The 21,771-nt window shown below is 47.3% G+C and overlaps 1 protein-coding gene across 3 annotated transcripts in view; it reads left to right on the forward strand.

Moving 5' to 3' along the window:
* Positions 1-21,771, forward strand: part of PUM2 (pumilio RNA binding family member 2) — a 143,275-nt gene that overhangs the window by 81,679 nt on the left and 39,825 nt on the right. For all 3 annotated transcript variants that reach the window (XM_063915326.1, XM_063915328.1, XM_063915327.1), the window contains exons 13-14: positions 979-1,266; positions 20,527-20,763. In XM_063915326.1, coding sequence (XP_063771396.1) covers positions 979-1,266; positions 20,527-20,763 — 525 coding nt within the window. The remainder of the gene's footprint in view (positions 1-978; positions 1,267-20,526; positions 20,764-21,771) is intronic.

The raw sequence follows: 21,771 nt of genomic DNA on the forward strand, positions 1-21,771 counted from the left end.
GCTGAAAATATGACAGAGCAGCCATTTATAAAGCTGTAAGTTTGCTCACAGCCTCCACAGTAAGAGAACATAAAAATGTGCCAGTCCCAACTATGCTGAGAACACTTGGTGGGGTATTCAATTATCCGCAAATTTGCGGCAATTTTTTGCGTTTTTTCGACCTATTTAATTCCAAACGGGTTTCACGTGAAAATTGTTGCAGTGAAAAGTGTAGGTGAAAATGGGGAAATCAGCCTGTACCCCAAAAAATGCTAAACTAACATAGGAAAACAGAAGAGAAGTGTATTAGAGATCACAGAGAATTTTTTGGGGGCTTAAATTGTGTGAAATGGCGGTTATATGCATATATAAAAAAGCGCAAAATAATGATAGCAAGTTTTTTTGTGCAAAATAAATGCTCATTAAATTTGGGGTACATGATAATGGGTAAAAGTATATATTTGGGTCATTTTAGGAAACAGACCGATTACTCCCACCTGCAAGCCTAAAAACACCTGTCCCACTCATAAAGCACCACAATATACCTGTCCCATACCTTGAACCCCAATTTCCATCACTTTGTACTTTTTCACCCCAAAAATGACATGTCATTATTGGCCAATTAAAAATAATTCAAAACTTCAACGTGCCTAATTAAGTCATTAAAGGTGGTGTCCCAGGGGTTCTGTACCATATCCAAACTCTTTTACCTTAAAATAGTGACTTTTCACCTGCTCAGAGTAGGTGAAGTGAAATTTGTGAAAAAATGATCACCAATAAATTTTCCCGGAAAATTGAATAGGCTGTAATTGCGTTTCGCAGGAAAAGTCCGTTATCGCTGCTAATTGAATATCCCTGTTGTTTTTTTTTTTAAACGGCTAATATCATGTGCATGTTCCCCTTATTGGCAGATTGGCGGGAGAACCGTTGCTACGGTCTTGCTAGTTACGACTTATAGAATTGACTTGATTAACCAGAAGCCATGTTCTCTCCCGACAGCTGCTGCAGCATCCGCCTCTGGCGCCAACAGCCTTACAGCAGCCACAAACGGCATCTTCCGCCCCATGGCCCCCCAACAGCAGCAAGCACAGCAGCAGTCGCAGCCCAACTCCAACCTCCATTCCAGTTCATTCTATGGGAATAACTCTCTGACCAACAGCTCTCAGAGCAGCTCTTTGTTCTCGCATGGGCCTGGTGGGCAGCCCGGAAACACATCTCTTGGCTTCAACAGCAACAACTCTCTGGGAGCAGCTATCGGCTCGGCGTTCGGCAGCTTTGGCTCATCAGGTACGTCCCGGAGCAGCATCAGCGTTCAGCTGTGCATGTAACATTATATAGACACAGAACATTTACATGCAACACAGGGACCCTGTTAGTAAATGTGGTTTCTCCTTCATCCACTAGGGGACACTGGAGCAATATATACACTGGGGATATAGACAGGTGATGAGTGGAGCCTGGCACTTTACATTTTCAAGAAGTGTAGCTGGCTCCTCCCCCTCTATATCCTCCCCAAGCCCAGTTTTAGGTTAGTTCCCGAGGGAGCCTGTAGTGCACAGACAGGGCCCTAGCAAATGTCCATTAATGTTTTTGTAAACATGTTATTGTTTTGGAATAGATTATAAGATTTTTGTGCTTTTTACCCCCTCTGTCTTCCTTATCAGTGTGTGCAGTTGTGTTTCTATTGCTGGTATTCAGTGGAGCAACTCTGTAAATAACATGAATGTTTCCTTTCCCAGTTCTGCATTCCAATATTACCTCTGTATATGTAGCTGAAGCTATTGTTGCATTTCAGGCTTAGGCCACCTCTACATTTATTACTTCACAGACCTAAGCGTGATCTGCCGACCACATTTTCTGCATACTTGACTTGGTGGAGAGGGTCCAGTACCCCCCACATACTTCCATCCCAAAACCTGCCTGTGTTCTAGTACTAATACAGTCCCATCACTTTCCTCCCCTGCTAACCTGGTTCGTTGGGAACGTTTCAGATGAGTATAGGACGACTGCTTTCCCTAAATGATGAGAAAGGTGGACCTCCGTCCATGTAAATCATTCTGTTGACTCTTTCATCAGGGATGTCCATCTTGCTTTATACTTTCCTGCTGTACAAATACCGATTTCAACTCCCATAAGATCGATTGCGTCTCCCAGTTGCTTTTTTCTAGGTGTTTGGGGAATGACCCAGACAGTACCTTTTTTGAGACCTGTTCACTAGTGAGATTTCCAGTGTTTCCAATATTATAATTCTGGCCAGCTATTACAGCCACTCAGGTGACTGATGTTACGATCACTTGGTGGAACAACTCCTTGAGGTATTTCAAAAGGGTACTTCCCAGTGGAGCAGATGCATCTTGCCTCTAATACCTTGGGACACATCCCGTTAACTTGGAGAGCTCGGCCCTTTGTTCCACAATGCAAGCAGCCAAATACGTGGCCAGTTCTGTGGTGGTCAGCTCTCTGGCATCTCTTGATGGGAAAACAGTACTTCTATAAGGTTCCTCTCTACATTGCTTTTATTCTGGAAAGACACCATATACTATAACCAAGGATCCTTTGGTCAAGAAGAGGTCTTCCTTTCATGGAATAAATACAGATTAGTTTACACTCTCTGGAACTGCATCCAAACTGTTTATTACTTTCATAAGTCCACATAGACCAGGAGCTTATTAAGTTTGGTGGATCTGGCCTTTTTTTTTTAATCAGAGGGACAGGTTTGTTTTCCATTCCATGCTGTATCTGAAGACCCTCAACAAATGCTATCACCTGGAGTGATTCAGGGTGTAGTCTTTGCGTTTTGCAAATATAGGCCGTGAACCAAAGAGTTTCTAATGTCTTTGGATTTCGAAGATACTTAGCTGCATATCTTCATAAGACCACCAACATTTCGTGGCTTTGCTTTTCAGGGAGCACCCTTCCAGTTTTGGGTGCTCCAGTATAGTTGACAACAGGCTTTAAAGGTCTTCCTGCAGGTCATCACTACTCTGGTAGCTCTCCTATGTCATCAGGGGGTCATAATCACCACCCCTTTCCCCCTCCTCATATATTTGGATGATATCCTTGTGAAGGTCTGATTTAAGGGAGCTAGATTCATCAGCAGTATTTATACGCAAGGTGCCTCAGAACTCTGTAGTACTGGACAGGGTATGCGGTCTTCTCCACTTCTGACCAACACATATACTATAATTTATTACTTGTATGATCTCTAACCTGGAAGTGAAGCCAGATACAGAATCCCACATGCTATCCTTTGAAATGCCACTTTTGCATTTGTAGACCAGGTCTTTTAAGTACCTTGAGAGTCCCAATTATTAGTTTTAACAAATGTCTGCCTTCCTGAGGTGGTGGATGATCATTCTCCGTTTCTGATATGACAGGGGGTTAATATCGAGGCCATGCTTTTAGAACAGTTCTTCTCTTTTCATTGTGCTCACCATACATGGTCGTCTTCTGATTGTCTTCAATCTCATCCATCTCCTTTTGCCTTTTGAGGGCTGAACAGACTCCTTGCTAATGTAACCACTAGGCTGGCCTGTGATTTGGAAGGCTTTTCTCATAAATCTCTGTAACTGATTTTCCATTAAAACAACTTGTTTCTTCATAAAATTTCCTATGGTTTTCACATCAACCAGCTGTTGGTGGATCCATTCTAGTTTCCTCTGCCACCAGTAAAGCCTCTTCTCACTGTTTGGGCAATGGTGGGTTGTCTTGAGTTATTTCTGTTCAGGAATTCAGTCTTGTGACAGACCCGATTGCCATTTACATGGGTCACGGGAAGGGATATGCCTCTTCCTTGTCAGTCTGCCACTTCACCGGCATGGAAATTCTCTGCCATTGGTACCAATTCCCTCTGGGCTAATGGCATACCTTGACAAGTGTAATTGACCCTTCTTGAGTGGTACATCATGGGGTGTCAGCGAAACAGAGTTTGGCCACTTGGTTGCCCTTGCGTGTGTTTTAAAAATGTTATAAGGAGGCCTTGCTGTCAGTAGTAGGCAGATGCAGGCTGTTCATTATAGGCATATCTCCATTCTCTGTGAGGGTGGAATTACAACATCCTGTATCCACTTTCTGCTAAAGGGTTTTTGTTGTTTCCTTCAACTGCCTCTCCCCGAGCCCTTTGGGGGACCCTGACCAACGCCAGTAATGTGTGGTCCTTTTTTTTTCCCCCCCTTGCTGGACTATTCGTAAACTGAAGAGCTAGAACATAATTTATATGTGTTCTAGTTTTGCACCCAATGACAAATTGCTCATGTTCCATGCCTTCTAATTGTGATATTGGCACCAAGGCACCTTGCTACTTGACAGCGCAGGCCAGTACACTGCTGATTTGTACTAAGCACGGTGACCCCCGGGGGGCGCTATCTTATTTATGTGCAAACAATACCCTGCTCTCTGGAGGTCATCTGCTATTTTTATTGTTTTATTTCCCTGTGGAATATGTCACATCTAAATAATCAATTGACACCTGTTACACCTGGAAATCTGACATTTAGAAATGAGTTCATAATTATGTCCACTAAACTCCACTGTATAAATCCACCCATCTGTGTTGTGAAGTTTGTTAGTAATCAGATGCATTCCCCTCCTTACATCATGTCATTGCCACATCACGTGCAGCCCTGTCCTCACTAACACATCACCTATCTCCTGATATACTCTGTGCTGCTGGGGATCTTGCTCTTTCGCCTATATAATCATTGTCAGTGGCTTCCTGCAGCCTCCATTCCCCTCCTCACATTATGTCACTGCCCCTGTCACATATGCAGTCCTGTCCTCACTAACATCACTTATCCTCTGATATACTCTGTGCTGCTGAGGATCCTCCTCTTTCGCCTATATAATTATGTCAGTGGCTTCCTGCAGCCTCCATTCCCCTTCTCGCATTATGTCACTGCCCCTGTCACATATGCAGCCCTGTCCTCACTAACATCACTTATCCTCTGATATACTCTGTGCTGCTGAGGATCCTCCTCTTTCGCCTATATAATCATTGTCAGTGGCTTCCTGCAGCCTCCATTCCCCTCCTCACATTATGTCACTGCCCCTGTCACATATGCAGTCCTGTCCTCACTAACATCACTTATCCTCTGATATACTCTGTGCTGCTGGGGGACCCAGCTCCCTCCACTATACATCTCTCAGCCTTTGGCTTCCTGCTGCCTCCATTTCCTTCCTCACGTCATGTCACTTCCCTGTCACATGCAGCCCTGTCCTCACTTACACATCACTTATCCTCTGAAATACACTGTGCTGCTGTGGGACCTGCACACCCCTCCACACACACACACACACTATATATCTCTCAGCCTTTGGATTCCTGCGGCCCCCATTATCCTCCTCCCATCTTGTCATTGTCCTTGTCACATACTGCCTTGTCCTCACTGACACATCACTTATCCTATGATGTACTTACTCTGTGCTACTGTGGGACACTGCTCCCCCCCACTATAAACTGTAAATGTCAGTCTGTGTCTTTCTGCTGCCTCCATTCCATTCCTCACTAACACTCATCTCCTGATATATTCCGTGCTGCTGGGGGACCCTGCTCCTTCCACTATATAACTTTGTCTGTCTTCCTGCTGCCTCCATTCTCCTCTTCACATCATGTCACTGCCCCTGTCGCATGTAGCCCTCTCCCTGCTGTCACGGCACTCCTTTCCTGATATACTCTGTGCTGCTGTGAACAATCTCATGATCTGAATGCTATATGTTGTTCTATCTCTCTACGTGGATATCCGTAGAAGATGAAAGGTGCTGAGACCCCAGTCAAACACACCTTATATTGTCTGTGAGCTCCTTCACCTTGCTGTAACCTACAGGCACTTTTTCTTTTTCATCCACTAGGGGTCACTGGAGTACTCTTGGGATATGGACGGCTTTAGCAAGAACAGGGCACTGAATATTTAAATTTAGAACTCTCCTCCCCTCCATATCCCAGAGTACCTCAGTGTTTTTTCTGTGCTCACAGCACTAACAAGGCTTGTGTGGGGCTCTCACACTTTCTTTGAATATTTTTCATTTTATTTTTATTTTTACAACTTAAGACACATCCCTTCCCAGTTTCTACTAAAAACGTGGGTCCGGGATAGTGCCGCTGCACGGAGCAGCGCATGGCGTGTCGGTCCTCACAAAGAGCACCCTCACTGCCACACGCAGCGTACTGCCTGCTGCTACAGCTGGACGGAGCTTACAGAAAGAAGCCCCGTCGCAGCCCTCCCTACAGAAGCCAAGGTATGCTGGGGGGGACGGGGCGGTCAGCGCGCGCTGCCGCCCTGCTGTGTGGGGTCCGTGTTCATCACCGCCGCCCGCACCCGCCGCTAATACCAGCTGCCCGCCCCCGCCGCTCCGTCCGCGCTGTACGGACTTCAAAGCCAGCCGCTACGAGGGGGAGAACCGCCGCAGCACAGCGCTCTCACTAGCGCCGCTACGCGCCGCTCCAGCCGCCGAACTCCGTTCACACGGCCGCTCTCCTCATACGCGTTCCCCGTCTCCCTGCATACAGGAGGCTTCCCGGCAACCGTTCCCCGCTGAGACACAGCGCTACAGGGAGCACAGGGGGAGGGGGGGGAGAAGTCTGATCACAGCGCTGCTGCAAGGGAGAATAGGCTGCATGACAGGCTGCCAGTTTTCATAGGTTATATTAATAGACTATTAAGCCTATATTGTACTGCAGTCAGGTACAGGTTATAAAGGTATGTATTGTACCCTGTACTGTGATTATAACTGTAAGCATGGCATGAGGCCATTTTAACCATGCTTCCTGTTTCTTCCAGTTTGTGATTCCAGAACGTTCCAGTACTACATCTCTACTCCACCGGAGGCACAGGGGTGTTAGTGGGAATTTTGGTTCAGGTTTCATATAGGCTGGCCACGTGACCTGCACTTCGGCCATATATATATATATATATATATATATATATATATATATATATTTATTTATTACACATCTTAAATAACAGTTTACTGAGTCGTGCAAGTGTCTGTCTTTGTCTGTTGTATAGTCTGTCTGCATAATGAGTAAGGCACCAGCAAAGACTAAAAAGAGTTTCACTGCAATGTCTGTACATGAATCTAGCACGTGTACAGTATATTTTGTAGTTTTCCACTCCGGAAGCCGGTTTCATTCCCAGATACTCCATGGTCTATGTTCAGCAATTGTAGATGGCTGGGTTGAGATCAGAATTGGCCGCCACTCTACACGAGCGGCAAGCGGTGAGACCGCCAGAACGAACAGAGGCGTCTCGGCCTTTGCAAAGGTCCAAGTTCACTTTGGGTACAAGGGATAAATTTAATTTGTCTTATAATTTACCGGTTTCTGCTATGTTGCAGCCTGAAGATTCTATGCCAGCCCTCACGGCGCTAAATAAGGGTGAGGAGGGCAGATTGGAACAGCAGTCAGATAGTGCAGCTTTTGACAGCACAAGCATTGATAATCTCAGTGCGTCAGTCTCTGAACGGAGACTACGGAGCCTCTGACATATAATAAAGTCATATTTACTAAACGACAGATCTCCAGTATGTTTCGGAATCTCTTAACAACATGTTAGTTTAAACAGAAAAAAACGGATAACCGGTTCTATACCATCGCCCATTTTAAGTCTAGTTACCCGTTTCACAGTCAGTGACATCTACATGGGAGAATCCGCCATTGGTGGATTCGTCGATGTCAAAACTTATAAAGACCCTTCAGACCGTAAAATAGAAGGGCATTTGAGTACCTAAGGCGCTAATGGTATTGATAACAGAACTCAAGTCTGCCCTACATGACGATAATCAAATCTGAGACGCTGCTCAGTATCTATGTACAGCTTCTCCTGCCGGCTGTCAGCTCACTACTCGCTTTTCATCGTAGTTACAGCGGGACGAGCACTGTGGCTGCGTTCTTGGCAAGCGGAGTCAGAGGTCAACAGAATACGGTGGCGAGAAGTTGTTGGTCCTAAATTGGACAAATGGATTTCTGAGGCCATTTCCTACCATTGCCTCCAACGGTACCTAGACGGAAATACTCTAGGCCAACGTTCAAATCCTTTAGACCTCAGCGTGGTTTCCAACCAGTCGTCAGGACGCTAAGGTCACCGACAAGCCAGTGGCATGACGGGATCCCAGCCCATCTCCGATTTCCAATTGTGGGAGCACGCCTTCAGACGTTCCATTTGGAGGGGTTCCAGATATCCACAGATAGGTGGATCTGCAAGTTCGTGTTAAAAGGAAGTATAGCTGTCTCCCGCCACTGCGGTTTTTCAAGACAAGACTTCCTCTGTCGGACGACAAGAGGGCGGATCGGCAAATTGCCATTCAGTCTTTGCTGGATTCAGCAGTTTTGATTCCGGTCCCTGTACACCAACAAGGTCAGGGTTATTGTTCCAGTCTTTGTGGGGGAACAAAGCCGGATGGCTCCGTCAGGCCAATATTGCACTTAAAGGACAATCACTACGTCACTTACTACAGATTAAAGATGGGATTTCTGCGGTCAGTAATTGCAGGTTTAGAGCCACAGGAATTCATGATTGCGCTAGATCTCAAGGATGCGTACTTACACCTTCCGATTTGGCCACCTCATCAGAGGTTCTTGCGTTTTGCGATACGGCAGAACCATTACCAGTTTCAGGCTCTACAGTTGGCCTCTCGTCAGCGCCTCGGGTATTCACCAAAGTGATGTCTGTGATAATAGCTCATCTTAGATCTCTGGGAGTGATAATAGTTCCGTACTTGGACTATCTGCTCATCAAAGCTCCGTCTCAACAGATGCTCCTCCAACGTGCGTTGCTAACGTACAATGTACTAGTTCAGCACGGTTGGATTGTCAACTTCAAGAAATCACATATAATTCCGTCTCAACGACTTAATTTCCTAGGTATGATTCTCGATACAGTAAATCAAAGAATTTACCTACCAGAACAGAAAGTACAGATTATTCGTCATCTGGTACAATTAGTGCTCAAGCCACGCACAGTCTCTGTACATTTGTACATTCGCCTCTTAGGCACAATGGTGGCGGCTTTCGAAGCACGTCAGTTCGGAAGATTTCACTCACGTCCTTTTCAACTGGATGTGCTCGCACAGTGGTCGGGCTTGCATCTGCAGATTCACCACAGGGTGAGGTTGTTGCCACGGGCCAGGGTATCTCTACTCTGGTGGCTCAAAGTACACAATCTAACCGCAGTGAAACTGTTCGGCGCCTGGAATTGAATAATTCTAACGACGGACGCGAGTCTCAGAGGTTGGGGAGCTGTAGTTCAAAATTGTCAGCTCCAGGGTCTCTGGGTGGATCACGAAAGATTGCTGTCTATAACTGTCCTGAAACTCCGGGCAATTTACGATGCGCTACGACAAGCAGTGCACATGCTTCGGTCTCAGCATGTCCAGGTGCAGTCAGACAACGCGACGGCGGTCGCGTACATCAACTAACACGGAGGAACGAGAAGCCGCATGGCAATGCGGGAAGTAGCTCGAATCCTCAATTGGGCCGAGCATCACCAAGTGATATTGTCGGCAGTGTTCATTCCGGGACTGGACAACTGGGAGGCGGATTATCTCAGCCGTCGGGATTTTCAGCCGGGAGAATGGGCATTAAATCCAGAAGTGTTTCACATGTTGGTCCAGAGATGGGGTTACCCTCAAGTGGACCTGATGGCATCTCGCCACAATCACCAAACGCCCCAGTATGTGTCCAGAACGAGAGATCCAAAGGCAGTGGCGGTGGATGCTCTCACAATCGCGTGGCTGTACAGCCGCGTGTATCGGTTTCCACCGTTGCCGCTGCTCCCTCTGTTGCTAAAACGGATCAAAAGAGAGTCCGCCACAGTCATACTAGTGCCGCCTCATTGGCCTCGGAGAGCTTGGTTCTCGGATCTCTGCGGACTACTCGCAGACGATCCTTGGCCGCTCCCACGACGTCCGGACCTGTTACCACAGGGTCCGTTCCTTTACCCCAATTTAGCGCGGCAGCGTTTAACGGGGTGGCTGTTGAGACCGCCCTCTGAAGAAGAGAGGGCATTCCAGAGTCGGTTATACCAACCATGTTTCGAGCTATAAAGCCAGTTACGGCAGCTCATTATTACACAATTTGGCGTGCTTATATAGGTTGGTGTGAAGCTCTGGAGTTTCCGACTTCATCTTTCAGTTATCCCGTCTTTTGTTATTTCTACAGACGGGGTTAGATGGAGGTCTGCGTTTCATACATTTAAGGTGCAGGTATCTGCTTTGTCAAATTACTTTCGAAGACGATTGGCTCTATTGCCATCAGTACACACTTTTCTACAAGGTGTCCTCCGAGTACAGCCTCCATTCATTCCACCTACAGCGCCATGGGACTGGAATCTATTTTTAGATTTCTTACAGTCTTCATATTTTGAACCCTTACAGCAAGTGGATAGAAAGTTTCTCACTTGGAAAACAATTTTTCTTCTAGCCTTAGCTTCGGCAAGGCGTGTTTCAGATTTGGGTGCCTTGTCATGCAAGCCACCGTATTTAGTGTTTCATGATGACAGAGCGGAACTTGCTTTCTTACCAAAGGTAGTGTCATCTTTTCACATTACTGAACCAATAGTAGTTCCTGTATTAACAGGACATTCTGGAACTCAGGATGTGGTACGCTCATTACGCGTTTATGTATCCCGAACGTCTACAGTTCGTAGACGGAAACGTTGTTTGTTCTGTATGATGCTGCCAAGATGGGTTGGCCAGCGTCTAAGCAGACCTTATCCAGAAGGATAAAACTGACTATACGTCAGGCTTACCTTCATGCTAGGTTACAGCCGCCTACATCAGTAACAGCTCATGCCACACGTTCTGTGGGAACTTCATGGGCAGCTGGTCGTGGAGCTTCCACGACGCAGCTTTGCCGTGCGGCTACATGGTCATCAGTGCACACGTTTGTGCGCTTTTACAAGTTTGATACGTTTGCGGCATCAACTTCTAGCTTTGGCCGCCTAGTGTTACAGGTGCCAAACAGCTCTCCCGCCCACTGGGGAAACTTTGGTACGTCCCAAGAGTACTCCAGTGACCCCTAGTGGATGAAAAAGAAAATAGGATTTTGGTACTTACCAGGTAAATCCTTTTCTTTGAATCCATAGGGGGCACTGGACGCCCACCCAGAGCAGTTTTACCTGGTTTGTGGTAAGTTCAGGGGATCTTATGGTAACACATTCTCACCGACTGGTTCACAGTTTCAGGTTCTATCGGTTATGGTGCCAACTGTTTAGTTGTCAGTAACGTTCTGTGTCAACTTTATTGTTGTCCGTTATGTTATATGTAATTCTCCATTGTCAACCTCTCTATCGCTCCTGTTCGGCTCAGTAAAAAACACTGAGGTACTCTGGGATATGGAGGGGAGGAGAGTTCTAAATTTAAATATTCAGTGCCCTGTTCTTGCTAAAGCCGTCCATATCCCAAGAGTACTCCAGTGCCCCCTATGGATTCAAAGAATAGGATTTACCTGGTAAGTACCAAAATCCTATTTTCTTGGGGCCCTTACCTGCCACCTCCCCTCACTGTGGCATATGATGTGTATGCAATGTATACTGCTTACTGTAATTCTCCTCCCTCTTTCAGGAACTCCTGCCCACTTCCTACTTTTCAGACTTGGTCAGCAACCTCATTAGCTTGTTGTCACTCCATAGGTTGGCCTATTGGGGGTGTGTCCCTATTGGGGGTGTGTCTATGACAGCCGCCTGCTAGTCATACACTCCCTGCTACCTATATACTGTCAAACATTTTAGAACACCACCATTTGTTTTTAGTTTTCTATTGACGTTTAAGCAATTCACATCCAGTGGGTAAGCTGCTAGAGGTTAGAATAAAAGATAAGGTTAGTAAACACTGAAAATGTACATTTCAGAGTTCTAAAAAGAAAAACACACGTAATGGGTTAGGAACTTACAGCTCTTCTGTGGCAGTGGAAGAGATGTTTGCCTGGGACATGGAGAATGCGAGTGGACTAATGAAGACTGGAAGAAGGTCTTTGTACGGGTGTCGTACGGTATGCCGGCGCTCGGGCACCCGGCGCCCAGCATACCGGCGCCGGGAGCCCGACTGCCGGCATACCGACAGCGTGACGAGCGCAAAGGAGCCCCTTGCGGGCTCGCTGCGCTCGCCACGCTGCGGGCACGGTGGCGCGCTACGCGCGCCACACTATTTTATTCTCCCTCCAGATGGGTCGTGGACCCCCACGAGGGAGAATAGTTGTCGGTATGCCGGGTGTCGGGATTCCGGCGCCGGTATACTGTGCGCCGGGATCCCGACATTCGGCATACAGAAGACCACCCCTTTGTACGCTGTCCAGTACACTAAAGGGTGGTTTCTCAGTGGTGATTTGTAAAAGCCGCCACTTCCCAGTGTGTTTTAGCCCAAAACGTAAAAGGGCAATGCTTTTAAAATAAAAACACCCAGTGTTTTACTATTAAAAACATTGTCCTCTTAACCACTTAACTGACTATTTCTTTCGCCAAAAACCGCTCCGAAATTGTCCGTTTTTCTATGAGTGAATTAGGTGAAGAACATGAATTTAACCCTGTCCCAAATGCTTGTAGTTAAAAAAAAAGAAAAGAAAAAAATCTTTTTTTATTGTTTTCATTTTTGTCAAACATCGGAACATCGACCATCGGAAACATTGTGACCATCGCGGCTTTCATTTTGAAATCTGGGACAGCCTCCAGGTACACAGGAAGTCTTGGGGGGGGTAAATGTACCCTTCCCCAGCGGCTGCCATTTCTGCAGCCGCTGGAGGGAGGGGATCCTGCCGTGCTGACCAATCAGCAGTCATCAGCAGCATGGCAGACACAGGGGGAGAGTGCAGGGAGGCAGAGGTAACCTTCCGGTCCCTCTGATAGCAGCAGCCGAGGGAAGTTTCCCTTCCCTGCCGCTGCTGACACAGCTTATCTAACTGGTCGCATCCTGAGCGATCAGGTCAGATAAAGCACTTGCAGGCATGGTCGCATCTGAAGGTCAGGCTTAAAACACTGGGAAGCGACAGCCCCCCATGACTTGAACTGTGGCATATGGAGCAGGAAGCGTGATGGTCTGGGGCGCTCTTGCTGTATTCCAAGTCAGTGACTAGCACAGAGACTGAAATCTAAGCCAAAAGGGCAGCACCATGCACCATCCATCTACACCTAGTTTTTCCAAGGTATCATCCTATAGTTAGATAATAACCCAAAACATACCAGGTTCCAAACTACATCAGAACTACCTATACAGTACAGGTAGGCTTACATATCATGGAAAAGTCAGCACAGTCTCCTGACGTAATCCCCATCCATCTGATTTTGGGATGAACTGGGCGGAAGGTTGAGACCAACATATCACAATGGCTGGCACTTGTGCAATAGTGCGACCATAGCACGATCCAACGTGGGCCTACCCCAGAGTGCTGCTCTATGGCGCGTCAGCATGCTGGTGAGATTCCTGATGGCCAAAGCACGAATGAGGAAGTGATCACGTGTTCCTTTCAACTGGAGGAGATTCTGTAGATTGCATGGTGGTAACCATTGCAGTGCACTCTGTTGGCGCATACATTACATCAGCTGTTTATCATGTTTGTTTGAGCCAATTCCTTTAATGCTGCTACATGATCCAGATGATAGGGACGTCCTCTGATTGTCTTGCTGCAGGTGGACGTTGCAGTCTGGTTTGTTATATGATGCTGATCCACTAGTTATGTCTGATCCCTATGTCTGTAGGAGGAAAAAGTTATTTCCATGTTAACTCCTCTCAGAAGCCCCCAGTTTCTCATTGCGTTTACATGTCTGACAGTGAGATGGGCTGGGGAAGGCGAAGTTGGCGCTTACCATTTTCTTTAGGGCTCTGTCCACAGTGAGTGGAGCTATAAAACCCATTATCTGTAATTTAATGTATCAGAAGGTTTTCTCTAACGTCCTAGTGGATGCTGGGGACTCCGTAAGAACCATGGGGAATAGACGGGCTCCGCAGGAGACAGGGCACTTTAAGAAAGAATTTGGATACTGGTGTACTCTGGCTCCTCCCTCTATGTCCCTCCTTCCAGACCTCAGTTTGAATCTGTGCCCGGACGAGCTGGGTGCTACTTAGTGAGCTCTCCTGAGCTTGCTATAAGAAAATAGGATTTTGGTACTTACCAGGTAAATCCTTTTCTTTGAATCCATAGGGGGCACTGGAGTACTCTTGTTAGGTTTTTTTATTTTCAGAGAGATCTGCTGGCAACAGACTCTGCAGCGTGGGACTGAGGGGAGAGAAGCAGCCCTACTTACTGAAGATAGGTCCTGCTTCTCTTAGGCTACTGGACACCATTAGCTCCAGAGGGATCGTACACAGGATCTCAACCTTTGTCGTCCGATCCCGGAGCCGCGCCGCCGTCCCCCTCGCAGAGCCGGAAGACAGAAGCCGGTGACAGAAGCAAGAAGACTTCAAAATCGGCGGCAGAAGACTCCAGTCTTCAAACTGAGGTAGCGCACAGCACTGCAGCTGTGCGCCATTGCTCCCACATTAAACCCACATACTCCGGTCACTGTGGGGTGCAGGGCGCAGGGGGGGGGGGGCGCCCTGGGCAGCAATTAGGAACCTCTTGGCAAAAAGTGAGCATATATACAGTTGGGCACTGTATATATGCATGAGCCCCTGCCATTAATTTACACAGAAACGCGGGACAGAAGCCCGGCGCTGAGGGGGCGGGGCTTCTTCCTCAGCACTCACCAGCGTCATTTTCTCTCCACAGCTCCGCTGAGAGGAAGCTCCCCAGGCTCTCCCCTGCAGAAACACGGTAGAAGAGGGTAAAAAGAGAGGGGGGGCACATAAATTAGGCGCAAAAGCTTTATATACAGCAGCTACTGGGTTAACACTAAGTTACTGTGTGATTCCTGGGACATATAGCGCTGGGGTGTGTGCTGGCATACTCTCTCTCTGTCTCTCCAAAGGGCCTTGTGGGGGAACTGTTTTCAAAAAGAGCATCCCCTGTATGTGTGTGGTGTGTCTGTACGCTTGTGTCGACATGTTTGACGAGGAAGGCTATGTGGAAGCAGAGCGGGAGCAAATGAATGTGGGGTCGGCGCCGACACCTGATTGGATGGATATGTGGAAGGTTTTAAATGATAATGTTAATTCCTTGCATAAAAGGTTGGATAAAGTTGAAACCTTAGGACAGTCGGGGTCGCAGCCCATGCCTGATCCTATGTCGCAGAGGCCGTCAGGGTCTCAGAAACGCCCGCTATCCCAAATTGTTGACACAGATACCGACATGGATTCTGACTCCAGTGTCGATTACGATGATGCAAAGTTACAGCCTAAATTGGCTAAAGCTATACGTTATATGATTATAGCAATGAAGGAGGTGTTGCACATCACAGAGGAAACCCTAGTCCCTGACAAGAGGGTTCATATGTATGGGGAAAAAAGGCAGGAGATGACCTTTCCCCCTTCACATGAGCTAAATGAGTTATGTGAAAAGGCTTGGGAATCTCCAGATAAAAAACTGCAGATTTCCAAACGGATGCTTATGGCGTATCCTTTCCCGCCAACGGACAGGTTACGCTGGGAATCCTCCCCTAGGGTGGACAAAGCTCTAACACGCTTATCCAAGAGGGTAGCCCTGCCGTCACAGGATACGGCCACCTTAAAAGATGCTGCGGATAGAAAGCAAGAGGGTACCCTGAAGTCCATTTACACACATTCAGGTACCTTACTGAGGCCGGCAATTGCGTCGGCCTGGGTGTGTAGTGCTGTAGCAGCATGGACGGATACCTTATCTGAGGATCTGGATACCTTAGACAAGGATACTATATTGATGACCCTGGGTCATATAAAAGACGCTGTCCTGTATATGAGAGATGCTCAAAGAGACATTAGCCTACTGGGCTCTAGAATAAATGCAATGTCGATTTCTGCCAGAAGGGTCCTGTGGACTCTGCAATGGACAGGCGATGCCGACTCAAAAAGGCACATGGAGGTTTTACCTTACAAGGGTGAGGAATTGTTTGAGGAGGGTCTCTCGGACCTGGTCTCCACAGCTACTGCTGGAAAGTCAAATTTTTTGCCATATGTTCCCTCACAACCTAAGAAAGCACCGTATTACCAAATGCAGTCCTTTTGTTCACAAAAAGGCAAGAAAGTCCGAGGTGCGTCCTTTCTTGCCAGAGGCAAGGGTAGAGGAAAGAAGCTGCACAGCACAGCTAGTTCCCAGGAACAGAAGTCCTCCCCGGCTTCTACTAAATTCACCGCATGACGCTGGGGCTCCACAGGCGGAGCTAAGCCCGGTGGGGGTGCGTCTCCGAAATTTCAGCCACAGTGGGTTCACTCCCTGGTGGATCCCTGGGTACTAGAGATTGTGTCTCAGGGATACAAGCTGGAATTCGAAGAGATTCCCCCTCACCGATACCTCAAATCGGCCCTGCCAGCTTCCCCCTTAGAGAGGGAAATTGTGTTAGCTGCAATTCACAAATTGTATCTTCAGCAGGTGGTGGTCAAGGTTCCCCTCCTTCAACAAGGAAAGGGTTATTATTCGACCATGTTTGTGGTTCCGAAACCGGACGGTTCGGTCAGACCCATATTGAATTTAAAATCCCTGAACATATACCTGAAAAGGTTCAAGTTCAAGATGGAATCGCTCAGAGCGGTCATCGCAAGCCTGGAAGGGGGGGATTTTATGGTGTCTCTGGACATAAAGGATGCATACCTTCATGTTCCCATTTATCCACCTCATCAGGCGTACCTCAGATTTGTGGTACAGGATTGTCATTACCAATTCCAGACGTTGCCGTTTGGTCTCTCCACGGCACCGAGAACTTTTACCAAGGTAATGGCGGAAATGATGGTGCTCCTGCGAAAGCAAAGGGTCACAATTATCCCATACTTGGACGATCTCCTCATAAAAGCGAGGTCCAGAGAGCATTTGCTGATCAGCGGGAAGTGTTACAACAGCACGGCTGGATTCTAAATATTCCAAAGTCGCAGCTGATTCCTACGACTCGTCTGCCCTTCCTGGGCATGATTCTGGACACAGACCAGAAGAAGGTTTTTCTCCCGACGGAGAAGGCTCAGGAACTCATGACACTGATCAGAGACCTCTTAAAACCAAAACAGGTGTCGGTGCATCACTGCACGTGAGTCCTGGGAAAGATGGTGGCATCATACGAGGCCATTCCCTTTGGCATGTTCCATGTGAGGACCTTTCAATGGGATCTGTTGGACAAGTGGTCCGGATCACATCTACAGATGCATCGGCTGATCACCCTATCTCCCAGGGCCAGGGTGTCTCTTCTGTGGTGGCTGCAGAGTGCTCACCTTCTCGAGGGCCACAGATTCAGCATTCAGGACTGGGTCCTGGTGACCACGGATGCAAGCCTCCGAGGGTGGGGGGCAGTCACACAGGGAAGAAATTTCCAAGGTCTGTGGTCAAGTCAGGAGACTTGCCTTCACATCAATATCCTGGAACTAAGGGCCATATACAACGCCCTAAGTCAAGCGGAGACCCTGCTTCGCGACCAATCGGTGCTGATTCAGTCAGACAACATCACCGCAGTGGCTCATGTAAACCGCCAAGGCGGCACAAGGAGCAGGGTGGCGATGGCGGAAGCCACCAGAATTCTTCGCTGGGCGGAGAATCACGTAAGAGCACTGTCAGTAGTGTTAATACCGGGAGTGGACAACTGGGAAGCAGACTTCCTCAGCAGGCACGACCTCCTCCCGGGAGAGTGGGGACTTCATCAAGAAGTCTTCGCGCAGATTGCAAGTCGGTGGGAATTGCCACAGGTGGACATGATGGCATCCCGCCTCAACAAAAAGCTACAGAGGTATTGCGCCAGGTCAAGAGACCCTCAGGCGATAGCTGTAGACGCACTAGTGACACCGTGGGTGTTCCAGTCGGTTTATGTATTTCCTCCTCTTCCTCTCATACCCAAGGTGCTGAGAATCATAAGAAAAAGAGGAGTGAGAACAATACTCATTGTTCCGGATTGGCCAAGAAGGACTTTGTATCCAGAGCTGCAAGAAATGCTCACAGAGGACCCATGGCCTCTGCCTCTAAGACAGGACCTGTTGCAACAGGGGCCCTGTCTGTTCCAAGACTTACCACGGCTGCGTTTGACGGCATGGCAGTTGAACGCCGGATCCTTTCAGAAAAAGGCATTCCGGATGAGGTTATTCCTACGCTGATAAGGGCTAGGAAGGACGTGACGGCTAAACATTATCACCGTATATGGCCAAAATATGTTGCTTGGTGTGAGGCCAGGAATGCCCCTACGGAGGAATTCCAGCTGGGCCGGTTCCTTCACTTCCTACAGTCGGGAGTGACTTTGGGCCTAAAATTGGGTTCCATTAAGGTCCAGATTTCGGCCCTATCCATTTTCTTTCAAAAAGAACTGGCTTCTCTTCCTGAAGTCCAGACGTTTGTAAAAGGAGTGCTGCATATTCAGCCTCCTTTTGTGCCTCCAGTGGCACCTTGGGATCTTAACGTGGTGTTGAGTTTCCTGAAGTCACACTGGTTTGAGCCACTCAAAACCGTGGAGTTAAAATTTATCACGTGGAAGGTGGTCATGCTATTAGCCTTGGCTTCGGCTAGGCGTGTGTCAGAATTAGCGGCTTTGTCACATAAAAGCCCATATCTGGTTTTTCATATGGACAGGGCAGAATTGCGGACCCGTCCACAATTTCTGCCAAAAGTGGTGTCATCCTTTCATATGAGCCAACCTATTGTGGTGCCTGTGGCTACTCGTGACTTGGAGGATTCCGAGTTACTAGATGTGGTCAGGGCTTTGAAGGTTTATGTAGCCAGAACGGCTAGAGTTAGGAAAACTGAGTCGCTGTTTATCCTGTATGCACCCAACAAGCTGGGTGCTCCTGCTTCAAAGCAAACTATTGCTCGCTGGATCTGTAACACGATTCAGCAGGCTCACTCTGCGGCTGGATTGCCGCTTCCAAAATCAGTAAAAGCCCACTCCACAAGGAAGGTGGGCTCTTCTTGGGCGGCTGCCCGAGGGGTCTCGGCATTACAGCTTTGCCGAGCGGCTACTTGGTCAGGTTCGAACACTTTTGCAAAGTTTTACAAGTTTGATACCCTGGCTACGGAGGACCTTGTGTTTGCTCATTCGGTGCTGCAGAGTCATCCGCACTCTCCTGCCCGTTTGGGAGCTTTGGTATAATCTCCATGGTCCTTACGGAGTCCCCAGCATCCACTAGGACGTTAGAGAAAATAAGATTTTACTTACCGGTAAATCTATTTCTCGTAGTCCGTAGTGGATGCTGGGCGCCCGTCCCAAGTGCCGACGTCTTCTGCAATACTTGTATATAGTTATTGCTTAAATAAGGGTTATGTTTGGTCGCATCAGGGTTGATCTGATGCTCCGTTGTTGTTCATACTGTTAACTGGGTAAGTTTATCACAAGTTATACGGTGTGATTGGTGTGGCTGGTATGAGTCTTACCCTGGATTCCAAAATCCTTTCCTTGTACTGTCAGCTCTTCCGGGCACAGTTTCTCTAACTGAGGTCTGGAGGAGGGACATAGAGGGAGGAGCCAGAGCACACCAGTATCCAAATTCTTTCTTAAAGTGCCCCGTCTCCTGCGGAGCCCGTCTATTCCCCATGGTCCCTACGGAGTCCCCAGCATCCACTACGGACTACGAGAAATAGATTTACCGGTAAGTAAAATCTTATTTTTATGCGTTTAATACATGCGACTAAGGATAGCACTTCTGCAGTCATTCCTGGGTTTTGTTGTTAAAAATGTTTTCCAGTTATGCTCTTGTTTGTGCCAACTTTGCCCACCTGGGTCACAGCCTATAACATGTATTTACGTGTCACCATCTACCCCTTTCTTGCCACACTAAGGCGTTGATGGTATGTATGTATGTAGCAGTGAGGAGTAGCCCATAGCACAAAGTACATTTTAGAAAATCATAGGTAGATGCTGATTGCTTGCAATGGGCAACTTCTCAGCTGGTCCACTTCTCCATTCTTTTCACTGCTTGATACATCAGCCCCTGTGCTCGGAAGCACTCCTGACGTTGGTAATTCACACCATGCTGCAAGGCACTAGTGAGAGCAGCAGTGCATTCTGGGAGATGTAGTTTTAAGTCTGCACCATGTGGACTTCAGATTGGCTTTAAATAGACAATTTCAGAAGTGCTTCCTAGCACTGAATCGGCGAAGGCTGTTGTGTCCCCCTGACTGACTTGAGTACCCCTATTTAGTTCTCGTCACCCTTATTATCAGCCTAAATCCCCAGGGTGGCTCTACTCTAGGGGTCAGAGTTGAACGGAGGTGGCCACGGAAGGGGATGTTATTAAATAAAGTGTTGGCCCAAAATTAACACTATAGAACCTCTTCTAGAACTGAACACCCATAAAAGTAGTGTTTCTGTAAGACGGCCGTAGCTTTCCGTGTAACGTCATTCTAATGATGGTGCCTCTCGCTATATGACAAAAATATTTGTTGCTGCATCATTTTTTACTTTGTCGTCGTTCTCATAATTTTTATTTCTGTCAATTTGTCTTCCAGACACAAGTTTGGAATGTTCAGTCATTTAACACACTGTGTTTTAATTAGTTTTTTTTTGTTTGTTTGTTTTTATTTTTATTCAGTTGGCAATTCCGCAGGTAGTAGTGGCTCAAGGAGAGATTCCCTGACTGCTAGCTCTGACTTGTACAAAAGGTCTAGCAGCAGCCTAGCGGCCATAGTGCAGCCGTTTTACAATAGCCTGGGATTCTCCTCCTCTCCAAGTCCAATAGGCATGCCTCTTCCAAGCCAAACGCCCGGACATTCACTAACGCCTCCGCCATCACTATCATCACATGGATCTTCATCCAGTTTGCATTTAGGTAAAGCAAACTTTATTTGTATGTTTTGTGTGTATTTGTGATCGTATGTGTGTGTGTGTGTGGTTGTTTTATGTTAAGTGACCATGTGACATGTGAAACTTTTTGTTTTAGAAATGCTCTTATATCAGTAGCTTTTGCCAGTGATGTTTATGGGTTGGGGGAGATCCAGGCGGACCTCTTTCTTCTTGGGATGTACAATATGAGTTCACTGAGTTGTGTTTTCCAAGCATTGGAATATGCGTATAAGGAGTGAAGAGGCCTTGACAATCGGATGTACTGCTGCCATACTGTGATGGCGTTTATTAATATGGGGCAATACAGTAGGTTTCATGTGTGGCTGCACACATCGCCTATTTACCTTGGCGCTGCAGATGTCCCTGAGCACCTCCGTGGGATCCCAGGAGAAACCTGTAGTGTTGGCGGTCGCATGTGCCTGAGAAAACAGACGAAACCTCACCACTTTGTAGCCATTGCAGCTATTTAAATACTGTTTTAGAAAAAAAACCTCCATGTTTTGTATAATTTTTTTTTACAAAAAATACAAAAATGTGTATAACAGACTTAAACCCCCCCCCCCCCCCCCACACACACACACACTCTCTCTGTTACACATGACATGCGGTGTATTAAGTTAGCTGCACCGTCTTGCAGGGTATAGAGGACCAGTACCCAGCAATACCTTCCCATACTTACACCTGGCCTCTGCTGCCACATCACAGGCCCAGCATGAGCAGGACAGGGATCGGTAGTGTGAACAGTGGTTAAATGGAGACGTATAGTTTAATTGTTTAATATTTGCTGATTAATCTCTTGCTGTCTTAGATGGTTTTAAAGTGCTCCTGTTGCCTACGTATTAGTCCTCTTACAAAGAACTGGTGGTATCAGCGGGGGGATCTCCCTTATAAGGCAGCCTTTATAGATCAGGTCACTACTAGCTAATGGCGGAGATGCAGTGCCTGTGTTCCTGCGTTCTCAGAAATTATTACTGCCACGGTATAAAGGCAGTAT

This window comes from Pseudophryne corroboree, chromosome 4 (genome assembly GCF_028390025.1).
Source record: "Pseudophryne corroboree isolate aPseCor3 chromosome 4, aPseCor3.hap2, whole genome shotgun sequence".
NCBI classification, from domain to species: domain Eukaryota; kingdom Metazoa; phylum Chordata; class Amphibia; order Anura; family Myobatrachidae; genus Pseudophryne; species Pseudophryne corroboree.